Below are 19,658 nucleotides of genomic sequence, written 5' to 3' on the forward strand. Positions count from 1 at the left end.
CAGGACAGGGCGAAAATCCCAAGACCCAACATCCTAACAAAAATAATTTAAATAAAAAATACAAAAAAAAAATTCTTTTAAACTACTATATCAAAGATTTGTCTCTCGTAATGCAAGTGCTGGTTTCGGCCAAGTTCCTTTTACCAGTTCACTGGAGCAATACCTCGGCAGTGTTCGCCGAACAGCCTCCCGCTCTATTTCCGATCTTCTACTCAATTACCCCTTCCCCCGTCACTTCTCCCTACCAGTTGCAATCTATGTTGCAAGTCACGTCGGGGTTTTAAGTGGGCGAGACGACGTCTCCTCGACAATTTATTTAGCTTTAATTGAGCGCCACTGTGTTACGAACTGCATATTTTTCGGTGGCAGTGCCGTTAGCGCATTCTTTCCCAGGGCGGAGTAACCCTAATGCCACAGCCACACCGGCATCCCTGAAACTATCGCTCATCTCTAAGGACAAAATGGTAAGCAAAGGTAAATATTTACAAATATTGACGAAATGGGTTTTATTTGGTATGGTTTTTATATGGTAGCTAGCCAAGCGCTCCCTTTTAACCATGGGTACCCTGCTGGTCACCACCCATTCTCGCTCGGCCGGCGCCCATCCTCGCGACTACGTCGGGTCCATCCCCATCACTGGGACAACTTACTCACAAATTGTGAATATGGTAAGTACAATAATACTTCCGCAGCCTTTTAGAGCAAAACTTGGCCACCGTCTTTAATATTAAGGCGTTCAAAGCAGAGGATCTGTTGCTAGGAAAAAGCTACAGGAAAGTTATTCTCTACCAATCATGTATTGATAAAGCTTGCATGGAAACATGGCCTTCTAAAGGAACCCACGCGAGGCGTGCATGTTGTGTCTCGTAATCCTGAAGAGCTTCTGGGGAAAAGAAGGGACAGGCCGAAAGGTTCGTAACTGCACTGTAAACTATACCATTTAACTAAAACTCGACACCTTTCTGATTCTACGAAAACGAATAGGTCAAATAAGGCTGTCGAGTCTAAGTCCGGATAAATTCACAATTACACGGGGATTTAAAAACAATATATATAATCTAGGTTCATGTGATTTAATTGTTTTTAATTCCAGCCACTGCTGGCCCGGCCTGTAGGGCGTGTTCCTATCGATAGAGTCCCTCCCATTATCGACTCCAGGTGCAACAAACGGTTCTCCTCATCCTGGCCTCTTGAAGTTTTTGTCTTCGCAAGTACACTAGAGAAAGAATTAGTGCAGATGGCATTTTGGTTTGTTTTTTACAATTGTTATACAAATATTAAATTCAACAACAACAAGCAGCTGTCCAGAGTTGCATTATGTAGCCTGACGGGTAATTCAATTTTTTTATTCTATTCTTTAACTTTGTACACTTTAAACAAGTTTTCCTTGTAATTTTGCAAAAAAAATGAATAAATTAAGTTTAAAACTTTTCGGAATATTTTCAAAATAAGTCATTTGAAATACCCTAATTGTTAAATATTCGATAATGTGTGTAGCCGTACACAGCCGTGGTTAATTTTCGGTAACTTTTCCGAAAAAACAAAATCGCTCGAATTTCTGTGACACCTACGGTTTGAATTTCCTAACCAACCATCCCCAAATCCGTTGTCGGTTTCTGTGACACCCCTTATAAACATTTTTACAAAGAAACTCGGAGAACTCGGCTTAAATTTTCTTTCTTCTTCTTTTGCCCAGAATTTAATTCAATTTAGAGTGCGCGCCCGACAGGATGTCCATTTATGGGCTTATCAATTGGATAATCTCTAATCTCGAATTGAAGCAATATTAAGTCTTTAGCAAAATTTTGTAAGTCGCGGCCATCTGTGATTAATCCTCACATGCAAAGTACACAATAATTCGTAAAAATGGTCAAGTTGGTCGTCGTAGATCCACCAGGTATGGAGCCATGTTGATTCGGTTCGATATAACCCCTTATTAGGAATGATAATTATTTGAAAATATTCTTCAGGACAATTTAGCTATGCTGCTGACTTAGAAATTGGCACTGCCAGGTGGAATATAGGAAGCCCCCATCGATATCTCCCGGATGAGCGAGACATCGTCACTGCCAACTGAAAATTTATGAGTTAGGGTTTATAGCCATGATGTCACCACCTCCTTTCTCACACTGCGTTCTGCTAAAGTCTCTTTATGAAAAACTTGAAATAATTTAGTATCAAAGAATTCATTCGAACTAAAGTTCGAAATTAGCCCAGATACAACCAGTATGATAACGTCACAAAAAGAATTGCATCAATAGAGAGAAGTGGTGGAAAGCCCAGTGAAGAGAGTAGGCGACAACTCATATAAGAGAGCGCAAGTGTAAGAGGAGTGCGGCGAGCAATATCGCGAAAGACAAACGGCGAATGCAGGAGAACAGAATGAAAGCAGAGAGCGGCAAACCAGAGACGAAGCGGTTTGGGAGAGTAACTGTGAGCATAAGCAACGCAAAAGAAACAGCTGAATCTGAAGCATCTCGCCATATGAATGAACTGTTAAGTCGAATCTTAGGTGTATGACATGCAATCCAGAAAGTAAACAGGTAGCCGAAAAAAAGATTGATGTAAATAGTGCTGTAAAGCGAAACGAAGAAAAGTAGGATCCAAGAGCAGTCCGATAGTGACGTCTATGTCAGTGGCGTCGACTACTGGGGAATTTTTGATTGACATATAGAAGGAGTAGAAGTATGCAACGGTACTCTCTCTATTAAATGCACAACTGTAGAATCCAAGGAGGGTTGTATCATCCCCATGAATGAACTGGATCACTTTTACTGTTTGTGGCCAAATTCATTACTTCGTGCACCGGTACTCCAAGTTTGAAATAATTGAAAGTCAACGTGTTAGTATGCACGTATATTTGTTAGAGAATTGCAAATATTAGTTAGAGAATTGCAACATGTTTTCATAGCGCCTCTGATTGTGTGTTTACTGAAAATATGCCTATGAAGAGAAAACGTTTGCTCAGTAGAGCTTCGAATGGAACTCGAAGGGGAGCCAAGCCAATAATGTACCTCTTCCACTTGTTGTTGTCCCTACGATTATTGTTTCGCTTCTTTTCCACCACTTTCGATTATATAATGCGATTGTGGTTTTTAGAAGATCAGATTATGATGCAAATGGCGCTGGTATAAGAGATTTTTCCACCCTTTGCTGATTGCTTTTCGCGCTTACTGTTACCAAAGCTGCATGTTCAAATGTACAAAAGTCACATAGATAACTGTGCACGCATACATTCATGTTTGCATGCCTTATAAATGACACTGCATTGTTCTCTGAATATGAGCGTTTGCAATCAAATAGGGCCATCGAGTTTGCCAAACGTGTACAGTTGATCTACGTTGGCCTAGAAGCGTCGTTCAGCAACTTTATCATGTCTATAAAGCCGTTCTTAATTTCCTCCCCAACGCCTGCCTAACTCCCAACTCCTGAGATGCGCGATAGGTTTGGGCCGCTGCGTTCATCGCCGACTTCGCCTTTGTATCCCGTTCCCAGGTCAGCTTTTGCGGGCTCTCCTGGTTCGGATCATGAGGTTGCTCCTGCGCCCCGACTAATGCTTTGAAATCGAGGACCCTGGGCGACCGATGGTGTACCAGATCCGTCGGTTGATCCCTAATTCGATGCACCGTACACCGCCTACCGGCGTTTTGGGTAAGCCCCAGCCAGCGATATCCGCGGTAACTCCGCAGCACCCTCTACGTCAATGGGCGTATACAGCGATAAAAAATATATAAGATAAGAAATAAATATAATATAATAAGTCACAAAATAAGTAAATCAATACGATAATAACTAACAACAAAAATCAATAACCATGAAACAAAACTCCCTCAATACCAAACAACAATCAATACTCGCCGGTGGGCTTCTGACCTACCTCGTCCTTCGCTTTCACCATATCCCCTATTCTTTCGTCGTCAATTGAACTAGCTATCCATAATCGATATGCAGCATGTGGGGTTAACATGGGTCACGATTACGCCATTAAGTATATACATATACCGATAAAAAATTAGGACAGTACAGGACAGGGAAAAAACCCAAAGACCCAACATCCTAACAAAAATAATTTAAATAAAAAATACCGAAAAAAATTCTTTAAAACTACTACATCAACGATTTGTCTCTCGTAATGCAAATTCTGGTTTCGGCCAAGTTGCTTTTACCAGTTCACTGGAGCAATATCTCGGCAGTGTTCGCCGAACAGCCTCCCGCCCTATTTCCGATCTTCTACTCAATTACACTGTGACACCTACGGTTTGAATTTTCTAACCAACCATCCCCAAATCCGCTGTGACACCCCTGATAAACATTTTTACAAAGAAACTCGGAGAACTCGGCTTTAAATTTTCTTTCTTCTTCTTTTGCCCAGAATTTAATTCAATTTAGAGTGCGCGCCCGACAGGATGTCCATTTATGGGCTTATCGATTGGATAATCTCTAATCTCGAATTGAAGCAATATTGAGTCTTTAGCAAAATTTTGTAAGTCGCGGCCATCTGTGATTAATCCTCAAATGCAAAGTACACAATAATTCGTAAAAATGGTCAAATTGGTCGTCGTAGATCCACCAGGTATGGAGCCATGTTGATTCGGTTCGATATAACCCCTTATTGGGAATGATAATTATTTGAAAAATATTCTTTAGAACAATTTAGCTATGCTGCTGACTTAGAAATTGGCACTGCCAGGTGTTATATAGGAAGCCCCCATCGATATCTTCCCGGATGAGCGAGACACTGTTACCGCCAACTGAAAATTTAGGAGTTACGGCTTATAGACATGATGTCACCACCTCCTCTCTCACACTGCATTCTGCTAAAGTCTCTTTATGAAAAACTTGAAATAATTTAGTATCAAAGAATTCATTCGAACTAAAGTTCGAAATTAGCCCAGATACAACCAGTATGATAACGTCACAAAAAGAATTGCATCAATAGAGAGAAGTGGTGGAAAGCCCAGTGAAGAGATTAGGCGACAACAGATATAAGAGAGCGCAAGTGTAAGAGGAGTGCGGCGAGCAATATCGCGAAAGACAAACGGCGAATGCAGGAGAACAGAATGAAAGCAGAGAGCGGCAAACCAGAGACGAAGTGGTTTGGGAGAGTAACTGTGAGCATAAGCAACGCAAAAGAAACAGCTGAATCTGAAGCATCTCGCCATATGAATGAACTCTTAAGTCGAAACTTAGGTGCATGACATGCAATCCAGAAAGTAAACAGGTAGCCGAAAAAAAGATTGATGTAAATAGTGCTGTAAAGCGAAACGAAGAAAAGTAGGATCCAAGAGCAGTCCGATAGTGACGTCTATGTCAGTGGCGTCTATGTCAGTGGCGTCGACTACTGGGGAATTTTTGATTGACATATAGAAGGAGTAGAAGTATGCAACGGTACTCTCTCTATTAAATGCACAACTGTAGAATCCAAGGAGGGTTGTATCATCCCCATGAATGAACTGGATCACTTTTACTGTTTGTGGCCAAATTCATTACTTCGTGCACCGGTACTCCAAGTTTGAAATAATTGAAAGTCAACGTGTTAGTATGCACGTATATTTATTAGAGAATTGCAAATATTAGTTAGAGAATTGCAACATGTTTTCATAGCGCCTCTGATTGTGTGTTTACTGAAAATATGCCTATGAAGAGAAAACGTTTGCTCAGTAGAGCTTCGAATGGAACTCGAAGGGGAGCCAAGCCAATAATGTACCTCTTCCACTTGTTGTTGTCCCTACGATTATTGTTTCGCTTCTTTTCCACCACTTTCGATTATATAATGCGATTGTGGTTTTTAGAAGATCAGATTATGATGCAAATGGCGCTGGTATAAGAGATTTTTCCACCCTTTGCTGATTGCTTTTCGCGCTTACTGTTACCAAAGCTGCATGTTCAAATGTACAAAAGTCACATAGATAACTGTGCACGCATACATTCATGTTTGCATGCCTTATAAATGACACTGCATTGTTCTCTGAATATGAGCGTTTGCAATCAAATAGGGCCATCGAGTTTGCCAAACGTGTACAGTTGATCTACGTTGGCCTAGAAGCGTCGTTCAGCAACTTTATCATGTCTATAAAGCCGTTCTTAATTTCCTCCCCAACGCCTGCCTAACTCCCAACTCCTGAGATGCGCGATAGGTTTGGGCCGCTGCGTTCATCGCCGACTTCGCCTTTGTATCCCGTTCCCAGGTCAGCTTTTGCGGGCTCTCCTGGTTCGGATCATGAGGTTGCTCCTGCGCCCCGACTAATGCTTTGAAATCGAGGACCCTGGGCGACCGATGGTGTACCAGATCCGTCGGTTGATCCCTAATTCGATGCACCGTACACCGCCTACCGGCGTTTTGGGTAAGCCCCAGCCAGCGATATCCGCGGTAACTCCGCAGCACCCTCTACGTCAATGGGCGTATACAGCGATAAAAAATATATAAGATAAGAAATAAATATAATATAATAAGTCACAAAATAAGTAAATCAATACGATAATAACTAACAACAAAAATCAATAACCATGAAACAAAACTCCCTCAATACCAAACAACAATCAATACTCGCCGGTGGGCTTCTGACCTACCTCGTCCTTCGCTTTCACCATATCCCCTATTCTTTCGTCGTCAATTGAACTAGCTATCCATAATCGATATGCAGCATGTGGGGTTAACATGGGTCACGATTACGCCATTAAGTATATACATATACCGATAAAAAATTAGGACAGTACAGGACAGGGAAAAAACCCAAAGACCCAACATCCTAACAAAAATAATTTAAATAAAAAATACCGAAAAAAATTCTTTAAAACTACTACATCAACGATTTGTCTCTCGTAATGCAAATCCTGGTTTCGGCCAAGTTGCTTTTACCAGTTCACTGGAGCAATATCTCGGCAGTGTTCGCCGAACAGCCTCCCGCCCTATTTCCGATCTTCTACTCAATTACACTGTGACACCTACGGTTTGAATTTTCTAACCAACCATCCCCAAATCCGCTGTGACACCCCTGATAAACATTTTTACAAAGAAACTCGGAGAACTCGGCTTTAAATTTTCTTTCTTCTTCTTTTGCCCAGAATTTAATTCAATTTAGAGTGCGCGCCCGACAGGATGTCCATTTATGGGCTTATCGATTGGATAATCTCTAATCTCGAATTGAAGCAATATTGAGTCTTTAGCAAAATTTTGTAAGTCGCGGCCATCTGTGATTAATCCTCAAATGCAAAGTACACAATAATTCGTAAAAATGGTCAAATTGGTCGTCGTAGATCCACCAGGTATGGAGCCATGTTGATTCGGTTCGATATAACCCCTTATTGGGAATGATAATTATTTGAAAAATATTCTTTAGAACAATTTAGCTATGCTGCTGACTTAGAAATTGGCACTGCCAGGTGTTATATAGGAAGCCCCCATCGATATCTTCCCGGATGAGCGAGACACTGTTACCGCCAACTGAAAATTTAGGAGTTACGGCTTATAGACATGATGTCACCACCTCCTCTCTCACACTGCATTCTGCTAAAGTCTCTTTATGAAAAACTTGAAATAATTTAGTATCAAAGAATTCATTCGAACTAAAGTTCGAAATTAGCCCAGATTCAACCAGTATGATAACGTCACAAAAAGAATTGCATCAATAGAGAGAAGTGGTGGAAAGCCCAGTGAAGAGATTAGGCGACAACAGATATAAGAGAGCGCAAGTGTAAGAGGAGTGCGGCGAGCAATATCGCGAAAGACAAACGGCGAATGCAGGAGAACAGAATGAAAGCAGAGAGCGGCAAACCAGAGACGAAGTGGTTTGGGAGAGTAACTGTGAGCATAAGCAACGCAAAAGAAACAGCTGAATCTGAAGCATCTCGCCATATGAATGAACTCTTAAGTCGAAACTTAGGTGCATGACATGCAATCCAGAAAGTAAACAGGTAGCCGAAAAAAAGATTGATGTAAATAGTGCTGTAAAGCGAAACGAAGAAAAGTAGGATCCAAGAGCAGTCCGATAGTGACGTCTATGTCAGTGGCGTCTATGTCAGTGGCGTCGACTACTGGGGAATTTTTGATTGACATATAGAAGGAGTAGAAGTATGCAACGGTACTCTCTCTATTAAATGCACAACTGTAGAATCCAAGGAGGGTTGTATCATCCCCATGAATGAACTGGATCACTTTTACTGTTTGTGGCCAAATTCATTACTTCGTGCACCGGTACTCCAAGTTTGAAATAATTGAAAGTCAACGTGTTAGTATGCACGTATATTTAGTTAGAGAATTGCAAATAATTAAGTTTTCCTTAAGGCTCACCTTTTTTCGTAACATGTTTTCATAGCGCCTCTGATTGTGTGTTTACTGAAAATATGCCTATGAAGAGAAAACGTTTGCTCAGTAGAGCTTCGAATGGAACTCGAAGGGGAGCCAAGCCAATAATGTACCTCTTCCACTTGTTGTTGTCCCTACGATTATTGTTTCGCTTCTTTTCCACCACTTTCGATTATATAATGCGATTGTGGTTTTTAGAAGGTTTAACTTGATCGGATTATGATGCAAATGGCGCTGGTATAAGAGCTTTTTTCACCCTTCGCTGCATGTTCAAATGTACAAAAGTCACATAGATAACTGTGCACGCATACATTCATGTTTGCATGCCTTATAAATGACACTGCATTGTTCTCTGAATATGAGCGTTTGCAATCAAATAGGGCCATCGAGTTTGCCAAACGTGTACAGTTGATCTACGTTGGCCTAGGGGCGTCGTTCAGCAACTTCATCATGCCTAACTCCCAACTCCTGAGATGCGCGATAGGTTTGGGCCGCTTGTGCCAAAGCTGCGTTCATCGCCGACTTCGCCTTTGTATCCCGTTCCCGGGTCAGCTTTTGCGGGCTCTCCTGCTTCGGATCACGAGGTTGCTCCTGCGCCCCGACTAATGCTTTGAAATCGAGGACCCTGGGCGACCGATGGTGTACCAGATCCGCCGGTTGATCCCTAATTCGATGCACCGCACACCGCCTACCGGCGTTTTGGGTAAGCCCCAGCCAGCGATATCCGCGGCAACTCCGCAGCACCCTCTACGTCAATGGACGTATACAGCGATAAAAAATAAATATATAAGATAAGAAATAAATATAGTATAATAAGTCACAAAATAAGTAAATCAATACGATAATAACTAACAACAAAAATCAATAACCATGAAACAAAACTCCCTCAATACCAAACAACAATCAATACTCGCCGGTGGGCTTCTGACCTAACTTCGCTTTCACCATAGCCCCTATTCTTCCGTCGTCAAGTGAACTAGCTATCCATAATCGATATGCAGCATGTGGGGTTAACATGGGTCACGATTACGCCATTAAGTATATACATATACCGATAAAAAATTAGAAGTACAGGACAGGGAGAAAATCCCAAGACCTAACATCCTAACAAAAATAATTTAAATAAAAAATACCGAAAAAAAATTCTTTAAAACTACTATATCAAAGATTTGTCTCTCGTAATGCAAATCCTGGTTTCGGCCAAGTTGCTTTTACCAGTTCACTGGAGCAATATCTCGGCAGTGTTCGCCGAACAGCCTTCCGCTCTATTTCCAATCTTCTACTCAATTACCGTCTTCCCCCGTCACTTCTCCCTACCAGTTGCAATCTATGTTGCAAGCCACGTCGGGGTTTTAAGTATGCGAGACGACGTCTCCTCGAAAATTTAGCGCCACTTAAATTGAGCGCCACTGTGTTACGAACTGCATATTTTTCGGTGGCAGTGTCGTTAGCGCATTCTTTCCCAGGGCGGAGTAACCCTAATGCCACAGCCACACCGGCATCCCTGAAACTATCGCTCATCTCTAAGGAAAAAATGGTAAGCAAAGGTAAATATTTACAAATATTGACGAAATGGGTTTTATTTGGTATGGTTTTTATATGGTAGCTAGCCAAGCGCTCCCTTTTAACCATGGGTACCGTGAAGATGCTGCTGGTCACCACCCATTCTCGCTCGGCCGGCGCCCATCCTCGCGACTACGTCGGGTCCATCCCCGTCACTGGGACAACTTACTCACAAATTGTGAATATGGTAAGTACAATAATACTTCCGCAGCCTTTAAGAGCAAAACTTGGCCACCGTCTTTAATATTAAGGCGTTCAAAGCAGAGGATCTGTTGCTAGGAAAAAGCTACAGGAAAGTTATTCTCTACCCATCATGTATTGATAAAGCTTGCATGGAAACATGGCCTTCAAAAGGAACCCACGCGAGGCGTGCATGTGGTGTCTTGTAATCCTGAGGAGCTTCTGGGGAAAAGAAGGGACAGGCCGAAAGGTACGTAACTGCACTGTAATCTATACCATTTAACTAAAACTTGACACCTTTTTGATTCTACGAAAACGAAGAGGACAAATATGGGTCTCTAGTCTAAATCCGGATAAATTCACAAGCACACAGGGAACTAAACACAATAAATATAATCTAGGTTTATGTGAATTAATTGTTTTAAATTCCAGCCACTGCTGGCCCGGCCTGTCGGGCGGGTTCCTATCGATAGAGTCCCTCCCATTATCGACTCCAGGCGCAACAAACGGTTCTCCTCATCCTAGCCTCTTGACGTTTTTGTCTTCGCAAGTATACTAAAGCAAGAATTCGTGCAGATGGCATTTTGGTTTGTTTTTACAATTATTATACAAATATTAAATTCAGCAACAACAAGCAGCTGTCCAGAGTTGCATTATGTAGTCTGACGGGTAATTCAATTATTTTATTTTATTCCTTAACTTTGTACACTTTAAACAAGTTTTCCCCTTGTAATTTTGCAAAAAAAAGAAAAAAATTAAGTTTTTAACTTTTCGGAAAATTTTCAAAATAAGTCAATTAAAATTCCCTAATTGTTAAATATTCGATAATGTGTGTAGATACATACACCTCCGTGGTTAGCTATGTTTTGAATTTCCAAAACAACCATCCCCAAATCCGTTGTCGGTTTCTGTGACACCCCTTATAAACATTTTTACAAAGAAACTCGGAGAACTCGGCTTTAAATTTTCTTTCTTCTTCTTTTGCCCAGAATTTAATTCAATTTAGAGTGCGCGCCCGACAGGATGTCCATTTATGGGCTTATCGATTGGATAATCTCTAATCTCGAATTGAAGCAATATTAAGTCTTTAGCAAAATTTTGTAAGTCGCGGCCATCTGTGATTAATCCTCAAATGCAAAGTACACAATAATTCGTAAAAATGGTCAAGTTGGTCGTCGTAGATCCACCAGGTATGGAGCCATGTTGATTCGGTTCGATATAACCCCTTATTAGGAATGATAATTATTTGAAAAATATTCTTTAGAACAATTTAGCTATGCTGCTGACTTAGAAATTGGCACTGCCAGGTGTTATATAGGAAGCCACAATGGATATCTTCCCGGATGAGCGAGACACTGTTACCGCCAACTGAAAATTTAGGAGTTACGGCTTATAGACATGATGTCACCACCTCCTCTCTCACACTGCATTCTGCTAAAGTCTCTTTATGAAAAACTTGAAATAATTTAGTATCGAAGAATTCATTCGAACTAAAGTTCGAAATTAGCCCAGATTCAACCAGTATGATAACGTCACAAAAAGAATTGCATCAATAGAGAGAAGTGGTGGAAAGCCCAGTGAAGAGAGGAGGCGACAACTCATATAAGAGAGCGCAAGTGTAAGAGGAGTGCGGCGAGCAATATCGCGAAAGACAAACGGCGAATGCAGGAGAACAGAATGAAAGCAGAGAGCGGCAAACCAGAGACGAAGCGGTTTGGGAGAGTAACTGTGAGCATAAGCAACGCAAAAGAAACAGCTAAATCTGAAGCATCTAGCCATATGAATGAACTCTTAAGTCGAAACTTAGTTGTATGACATGCAATCCAGAAAATAAAATGGTAGCAGATAAAAAAAGATTGATGTAAATAGTGCTGTAAAGCGAAACGAAGAAAAGTAGGATCCAAAAGCAGTCCGATAGTGACGTCTATGTCAGTGGCGTCGACTACTGGGGAATTTTTGATTGACATATAGAAGGAGTAGAAGTATGCAACGGTACTCTCTCTATTAAATGCACAACTGTAGAATCCAAGGAGGGTTGTATCATCCCCATGAATAAACTGGATCACTTTTACTGTTTGTGGCCAAATTCATTACTTCGTGCACCGGTACTCCAAGTTTGAAATAATTGAAAGTCAACGTGTTAGTATGCACGTATATTTAGTTAGAGAATTGCAAATATTAGTTAGAGAATTGCAACATGTTTTCATAGCGCCTCTGATTGTGTGTTTACTGAAAATATGCCTATGAAGAGAAAACGTTTGCTCAGTAGAGCTTCGAATGGAACTCGAAGGGGAGCCAAGCCAATAATGTACCTCTTCCACTTGTTGTTGTCCCTACGATTATTGTTTCGCTTCTTTTCCACCACTTTCGATTATATAATGCGATTGTGGTTTTTAGAAGATCAGATTATGATGCAAATGGCGCTGGTATAAGAGATTTTTCCACCCTTTGCTGATTGCTTTTCGCGCTTACTGTTGCCAAAGCTGCATGTTCAAATGTACAAAAGTCACATAGATAACTGTGCACGCATACATTCATGTTTGCATGCCTTATAAATGACACTGCATTGTTCTCTGAATATGAGCGTTTGCAATCAAATAGGGCCATCGAGTTTGCCAAACGTGTACAGTTGATCTACGTTGGCCTAGAAGCGTCGTTCAGCAACTTCATCATGTCTATAAAGCCGTTCTTAATTTCCTCCCCAACGCCTGCCTAACTCCCAACTCCTGAGATGCGCGATAGGTTTGGGCCGCTTGTGCCAAAGCTGCGTTCATCGACTTCGCCTTTGTATCCCGTTCCCGGGTCAGCTTTTGCGGGCTCTCCTGCTTCGGATCATGAGGTTGCTCCTGCGCCCCGACTAATGCTTTGAAATCGAGGACCCTGGGCGACCGATGGTGTACCAGATCCGTCGGTTGATCCCTAATTCGATGCACCGTACACCGCCTACCGGCGTTTTGGGTAAGCCCCAGCCAGCGATATCCGCGGTAACTCCGCAGCACCCTCTACGTCAATGGACGTATACAGCGATAAAAAATAAATATATAAGATAAGAAATAAATATAATATAATAAGTCACAAAATAAGTAAATCAATACGATAATAACTAACAACAAAAATCAATAACCATGAAACAAAACTCCCTCAATACCAAACAACAATCAATACTCGCCGGTGGGCTTCTGACCTAACTCGTCCTTCGCTTTCACCATAGCCCCTATTCTTCCGTCGTCAAGTGAACTAGCTATCCATAATCGATATGCAGCATGTGGGGTTAACATGGGTCACGATTACGCCATTAAGTATATACATATACCGATAAAAAATTAGTGCAGGACAGGGAGAAAATCCCAAGACCCAACATCCTAACAAAAATAATTTAAATAAAAAATACCGAAAAAAATTCTTTAAAACTACTACATCAACGATTTGTCTCTCGTAATGCAAATCCTGGTTTCGGCCAAGTTGATTTTACCAGTTCACTGGAGCAATATCTCTGCAGTGTTCGCCGAACAGCCTCCCGCCCTATTTCCGATCTTCTACTCAATTACCTTCTTCCCCCGTCACTTCTTCCTACCAGTTGCAATCTATGTTGCAAGCCACGTCGGGGTCTTAAGTGGGCGAGACGACGTCTCCTCGACAATTTATTTAGCTTTAATTGAGCGCCACTGTGTTACGAACTGCATATTTTTCGGTGGCAGTGCCGTTAGCGCATTCTTTCCCGGGGCAGAAATTAAATTAAATATTAAATTCAGCAACAACAAGCAGCTGTCCAGAGTTGCATTATGTAGCCTGACGAGTAATTCAAATTTTTATTTTATTCTTTAACTTTGTACACTTTAAACAAGTTTTCCCCTTGTAATTTTGCAAAAAAAATGAATAAATTAAGTTTATAACTTTTCGGAAAATTTTCGAAATAAGTCAATTGAATTACACTAATTGTTAAATTTTCGATAATGTGTGTAGATACATACACAGCCGTACTTAATTAAAAACAAAATCGCTCGAATTTCTGTGACACCTACGGTTTGAATTTTCTAACCAACCATCCCCAAATCCGCTGTGACACCCCTGATAAACATTTTTACAAAGAAACTCGGAGAACTCGGCTTTAAATTTTCTTTCTTCTTCTTTTACCCAGAATTTAATTCAATTTAGAGTGCGCGCCCGGCAGGATGTCCATTTATGGGCTTATCGATTGGATAATCTCTAATCTCGAATTGAAGCAATATTAAGTCTTTAGCAAAATTTTGTAAGTCGCGGCCATCTGTGATTAATCCTCAAATGCAAAGTACACAATAATTCGTAAAAATGGTCAAATTGGTCGTCGTAGATCCACCAGGTATGGAGCCATGTTTATTCGGTTCGATATAACCCCTTATTGGGAATGATAATTATTTGAAAAATATTCTTTAGAACAATTTAGCTATGCTGCTGACTTAGAAATTGGCACTGCCAGGTGTTATATAGGAAGCCCCCATCGATATCTTCCCGGATGAGCGAGACACTGTTACCGCCAACTGAAAATTTAGGAGTTACGGCTTATAGACATGATGTCACCACCTCCTCTCTCACACTGCATTCTGCTAAAGTCTCTTTATGAAAAACTTGAAATAATTTAGTATCGAAGAATTCATTCGAACTAAAGTACGAAATTAGCCCAGATTCAACCAGTATGATAACGTCACAAAAAGAATTGCATCAATAGAGAGAAGTGGTGGAAAGCCCAGTGAAGAGAGTAGGCGACAACTCATATAAGAGAGCGCAAGTGTAAGAGGAGTGCGGCGAGCAATATCGCGAAAGACAAACGGCGAATGCAGGAGAACAGAATGAAAGCAGAGAGCGGCAAACCAGAGACGAAGCGGTTTGGAGGAGTAACTGTGAGCATAAGCAACGCAAAAGAAACAGCTAAATCTGAAGCATCTAGCCATATGAATGAACTCTTAAGTCGAAACTTAGTTGTATGACATGCAATCCAGAAAATAAAATGGTAGCAGATAAAAAAAGATTGATGTAAATAGTGCTGTAAAGCGAAACGAAGAAAAGTAGGATCCAAAAGCAGTCCGATAGTGACGTCTATGTCAGTTGCGTCGACTACTGGGGAATTTTTGATTGACATATAGAAGGAGTAGAAGTATGCAACGGTACTCTCTCTATTAAATGCACAACTGTAGAATCCAAGGAGGGTTGTATCATCCCCATGAATAAACTGGATCACTTTTACTGTTTGTGGCCAAATTCATTACTTCGTGCACCGGTACTCCAAGTTTGAAATAATTGAAAGTCAACGTGTTAGTATGCACGTATATTTAGTTAGAGAATTGCAAATATTAGTTAGAGAATTGCAACATGTTTTCATAGCGCCTCTGATTGTGTGTTTACTGAAAATATGCCTATGAAGAGAAAACGTTTGCTCAGTAGAGCTTCGAATGGAACTCGAAGGGGAGCCAAGCCAATAATGTACCTCTTCCACTTGTTGTTGTCCCTACGATTATTGTTTCGCTTCTTTTCCACCACTTTCGATTATATAATGCGATTGTGGTTTTTAGAAGATCAGATTATGATGCAAATGGCGCTGGTATAAGAGAGTTTTCCACCCTTTGCTGATTGCTTTTCGCGCTTACTGTTGCCAAAGCTGCATGTTCAAATGTACAAAAGTCACATAGATAACTGTGCACGCATACATTCATGTTTGCATGCCTTATAAATGACACTGCATTGTTCTCTGAATATGAGCGTTTGCAATCAAATAGGGCCATCGAGTTTGCCAAACGTGTATAGTTGATCTACGTTGGCCTAGAAGCGTCGTTCAGCAACTTCATCATGTCTATAAAGCCGTTCTTAATTTCCTCCCCAACGCCTGCCTAACTCCCAACTCCTGAGATGCGCGATAGGTTTGGGCCGCTTGTGCCAAAGCTGCGTTCATCGCCGACTTCGCCTTTGTATCCCGTTCCCGGGTCAGCTTTTGCGGGCTCTCCTGCTTCGGATCATGAGGTTGCTCCTGCGCCCCGACTAATGCTTTGAAATCGAGGACCCTGGGCGACCGATGGTGTACCAGATCCGTCGGTTGATCCCTAATTCGATGCACCGTACACCGCCTACCGGCGTTTTGGGTAAGCCCCAGCCAGCGATATCCGCGGTAACTCCGCAGCACCCTCTACGTCAATGGACGTATACAGCGATAAAAAATAAATATATAAGATAAGAAATAAATATAATATAATAAGTCACAAAATAAGTAAATCAATACGATAATAACTAACTAACATGGGTCACGATTACGCCATTAAGTATATACATATACCGATAAAAAATTAGGACAGTACAGGACAGGGAGAAAATCCCAAGACCCAACATCCTAACAAAAATAATTTAAATAAAAAATACCGAAAAAAATTCTTTAAAACTACTACATCAACGATTTGTCTCTCGTAATGCAAATCCTGGTTTCGGCCAAGTTGCTTTTACCAGTTCACTGGAGCAATATCTCTGCAGTGTTCGCCGAACAGCCTCCCGCCCTATTTCCGATCTTCTACTCAATTACCTTTTTCCCCCGTCACTTCTCCCTACCAGTTGCAATCTATGTTGCAAGCCACGTCGGGGTCTTAAGTGGGCGAGACGACGTCTCCTCGACAATTTATTTAGCTTTAATTGAGCGCCACTGTGTTACGAACTGCATATTTTTCGGTGGCAGTGCCGTTAGCGCATTCTTTCCCGGGGCGGAAATTAAATTAAATATTAAATTCAGCAACAACAAGCAGCTGTCCAGAGTTGCATTATGTAGCCTGACGGGTAATTAAAATTTTTATTTTATTCTTTAACTTTGTACACTTAAAAAGAGTTTTACCCTTGTAATTTTGCAAAAAAAATGAATAAATTAAGTTTATAACTTTTCGGAAAATTTTCAAAATAAGTCAATTGAAATACACTAATTGTTAAATTTTCGATAATGTGTGTAGATATATACACAGCCGTACTTAATTAAAAAACAAAATCGCTCGAATTTCTGTGACACCTACGGTTTGAATTTCCTAACCAACCATCCCCAAATCCGTTGTCGGTTTCTGTGACACCCCTGATAAACATTTTTACAAAGAAACTCGGAGAACTCGGCTTTAAATTTTCTTTCTTCTTCTTTTGCCCAGAATTTAATTCAATTTAGAGTGCGCGCCCGACAGGATGTCCATTCATGGGCTTATCGATTGTATAATCTCTAATCTCGAATTGAAGCAATATTAAGTCTTTAGCAAAATTTTGTAAGTCGCGGCCATCTGTGATTAATCCTCAAATGCAAAGTACACAATAATTCGTAAAAATGGTCAAGTTGGTCGTCGTAGATCCACCAGGTATGGAGCCATGTTGATTCGGTTCGATATAACCCCTTATTAGGAATGATAATTATTTGAAAATATTCTTTAGGACAATTTAGCTATGCTGCTGACTTAGAAATTGGCACTGCCAGGTGGAATATAGGAAGCCCCCATCGATACCTCCCGGATGAGCGAGACATCGTCACTGCCAACCAAAAATTTAGGAGTTACGGCTTATAGCCATGATGTCACCACCTCCTGTCTAACACTGCGTTCTGCTAAAGTCTCTTTATGAAAAACTTGAAATAATTTAGTATTGAAGAATTCATTCGAACTAAAGTTCGAAATTAGCCCAGATTCAACCAGTATTATAACGTCACAAATAGAATTGCATCAATAGAGAGAAGTGGAGGAAAGCCCAGAAAGAGAGTAGGCGACAACTCATATAAGAGAGCGCAAGTGGAAGCAGAGTGCGGCGAGCAATATCGCAAAAGGCAGACGGCGAATGCAGGAGAACAGAATGAAAGCAGAGAGCGGCAAACCAGAGAGTGAGCGGTTTGGGAGAGTAACTGTGAGCATAAGCAACGCAAAGAAACAGCAGAATCTGAAGCATCTCGCCCTATGAATGAACTCTTAAGTCGAAACTTAGGTGTATGACATGCAATCCAGAAAATAAAATGGTGGCCGATAAAAAAAGATTGTTGTAAATAGTGCTGTAAAGCGAAACGAATAGCAGTAGGATCCACGAGCAGTCCGATAGTGACGTCTATGTCAGTGGCGTCGACTACTGGTGAATTTTTGATTGACATATAGAAGGAGTAGAAGTATGCAACGGTGCTCTCTCTTTTAAATGCACAACTGTAGAATCCAAGGAGGGTTGTATCTTCCCCATGAATGAACTGGATCACTTTTACTGTTTGTGGCCAAATTCATTACTGAAAACCGTTTCGTGCACCGGTTCTCCAAGTTTGAAATAATTGAAAGTTAACTTGTTAGTATGCACGTATATTTAGTTAGAGAAGTGCAAATAATAAAGTTTTTCAAGGCTCAAATTTTTTCGTAATATGTTTTCATAGCGCCTCCCAAGGAGGAGCCAAGCCAATGGTAATGTACCTCTTCCTCTTGTTGTTGTCCCTGCGATTATTGTTGCGCTTTTTTTCCACCACATTATTTATATAATGAGATCGTGGTTTTTAGAAGGTTCAACTTGATCGGATTATGATGCAAATGGCGCTGGTATAAGAGCTTTTTCCACCCTTCGCTGATTGCTTTTCGCGCTTGCTGTTGCCAAAGCTGCATGTTCAAATGTACAAAAGTCACATAGATAATTGTGCACGCATAAATTCATGTTTGCATGCGTTATAAATGACACTGCATTGTTCTCTGAATATGAGCGTTTGCAATCAAATAGGGCGATAGAGTTTGCCAAACGTGTAGAGTTGATCTACGTTGGCCTAGGGGCGTCGTTCAGCAACTAGATCATGTCTATAAAGCCGTTCTTAATTTCCTCCCTCAACGCCTGCCTAACTCCCAACTCCTGAGATGCGCGATAGGTTTGGGCCGCTTGTGCCAAAGCTGCGTTCATCGCCAATTCCGCCTTTGTATCCCGTTCCCGGTTCAGCTTTTGCGGGCTCTCCTGCTCCGAATCACGAGGTTGCTCCTGCGCCTCGACTAATGCTTTGAAATCGAGGACCCAGATCCGCCGGTTGATACCTAATTCGATGCACCGCACACCGCCTACCGGCGTTTTGGGTAAGCACCAGCCAGCGATATCCGCGGCAACTCCGCAGCACCCTCTACGTCAATGGACGTATACAGCGATAAAAAATAAATATATAAGATAAGAAATAAATATAATATAATAAGTCACAAAATAAGTAAATCAATACGATAACTAACAACAAAAATCAATAACCATGAAACAAAACTCCCTCAATACCAAACACCTTTCCTCACAAACACAAATTCAAATTATATTTTTTTTCTTCTCTTTATAGATCTGGACCTGGGGAGATGGAACTGGCCTCACCGGTGGGCTTCTGACCTAACTCGACCTGCGCTTCCAACATAGCCCCTATTCTTCCGTCGTCAAGTGAACTAGCTATCCATAATCGATATGCAGCATGTGGGGTTAACATGGGTCACGATTACGCCATTAAGTATATACATATACCGATAAAAAATTGGGACAGTACAGGACAGGGAGAAAATCCCAAGACCCAACATCCTAACAAAAATAATTTAAATAAAAAATACCGAAAAAAATTCTTTAAAACTACTACATCAACGATTTGTCTCTCGTA

At 41.1% G+C, this 19,658-nt stretch overlaps 1 protein-coding gene across 1 annotated transcript; it reads left to right on the forward strand.

The window, feature by feature from the left end:
• Window positions 1–403: 403 nt before the first annotated feature.
• Window positions 404–19,523, forward strand: LOC127011724 (uncharacterized). Its single transcript, XM_050889789.1, has 4 exons — window positions 404–464; window positions 9,912–10,055; window positions 10,196–10,298; window positions 19,353–19,523. Exons 1-4 carry the CDS (start codon window positions 462–464, stop codon window positions 19,424–19,426), a joined length of 324 nt encoding a protein of 107 aa, XP_050745746.1. The 5' UTR covers window positions 404–461; the 3' UTR covers window positions 19,427–19,523.
• The last annotated feature ends 135 nt before the right edge of the window (window positions 19,524–19,658 follow it).

The sequence above is a fragment of the Drosophila biarmipes genome, unplaced genomic scaffold (assembly GCF_025231255.1).
Source record: "Drosophila biarmipes strain raj3 unplaced genomic scaffold, RU_DBia_V1.1 ptg000007l, whole genome shotgun sequence".
Taxonomy (NCBI): domain Eukaryota; kingdom Metazoa; phylum Arthropoda; class Insecta; order Diptera; family Drosophilidae; genus Drosophila; species Drosophila biarmipes.

Excerpts from the sequence above, each read along its gene's own strand:
- LOC127011724 (XM_050889789.1), top strand. Across the intron at positions 10,056-10,195 it reads ACTCACAAATTGTGAATATG|CTTGCATGGAAACATGGCCT; the intron begins GTAAGTACAATA and ends GTATTGATAAAG. Across the intron at positions 10,299-19,352 it reads AAGAAGGGACAGGCCGAAAG|ATCTGGACCTGGGGAGATGG; the intron begins GTACGTAACTGC and ends TTCTCTTTATAG.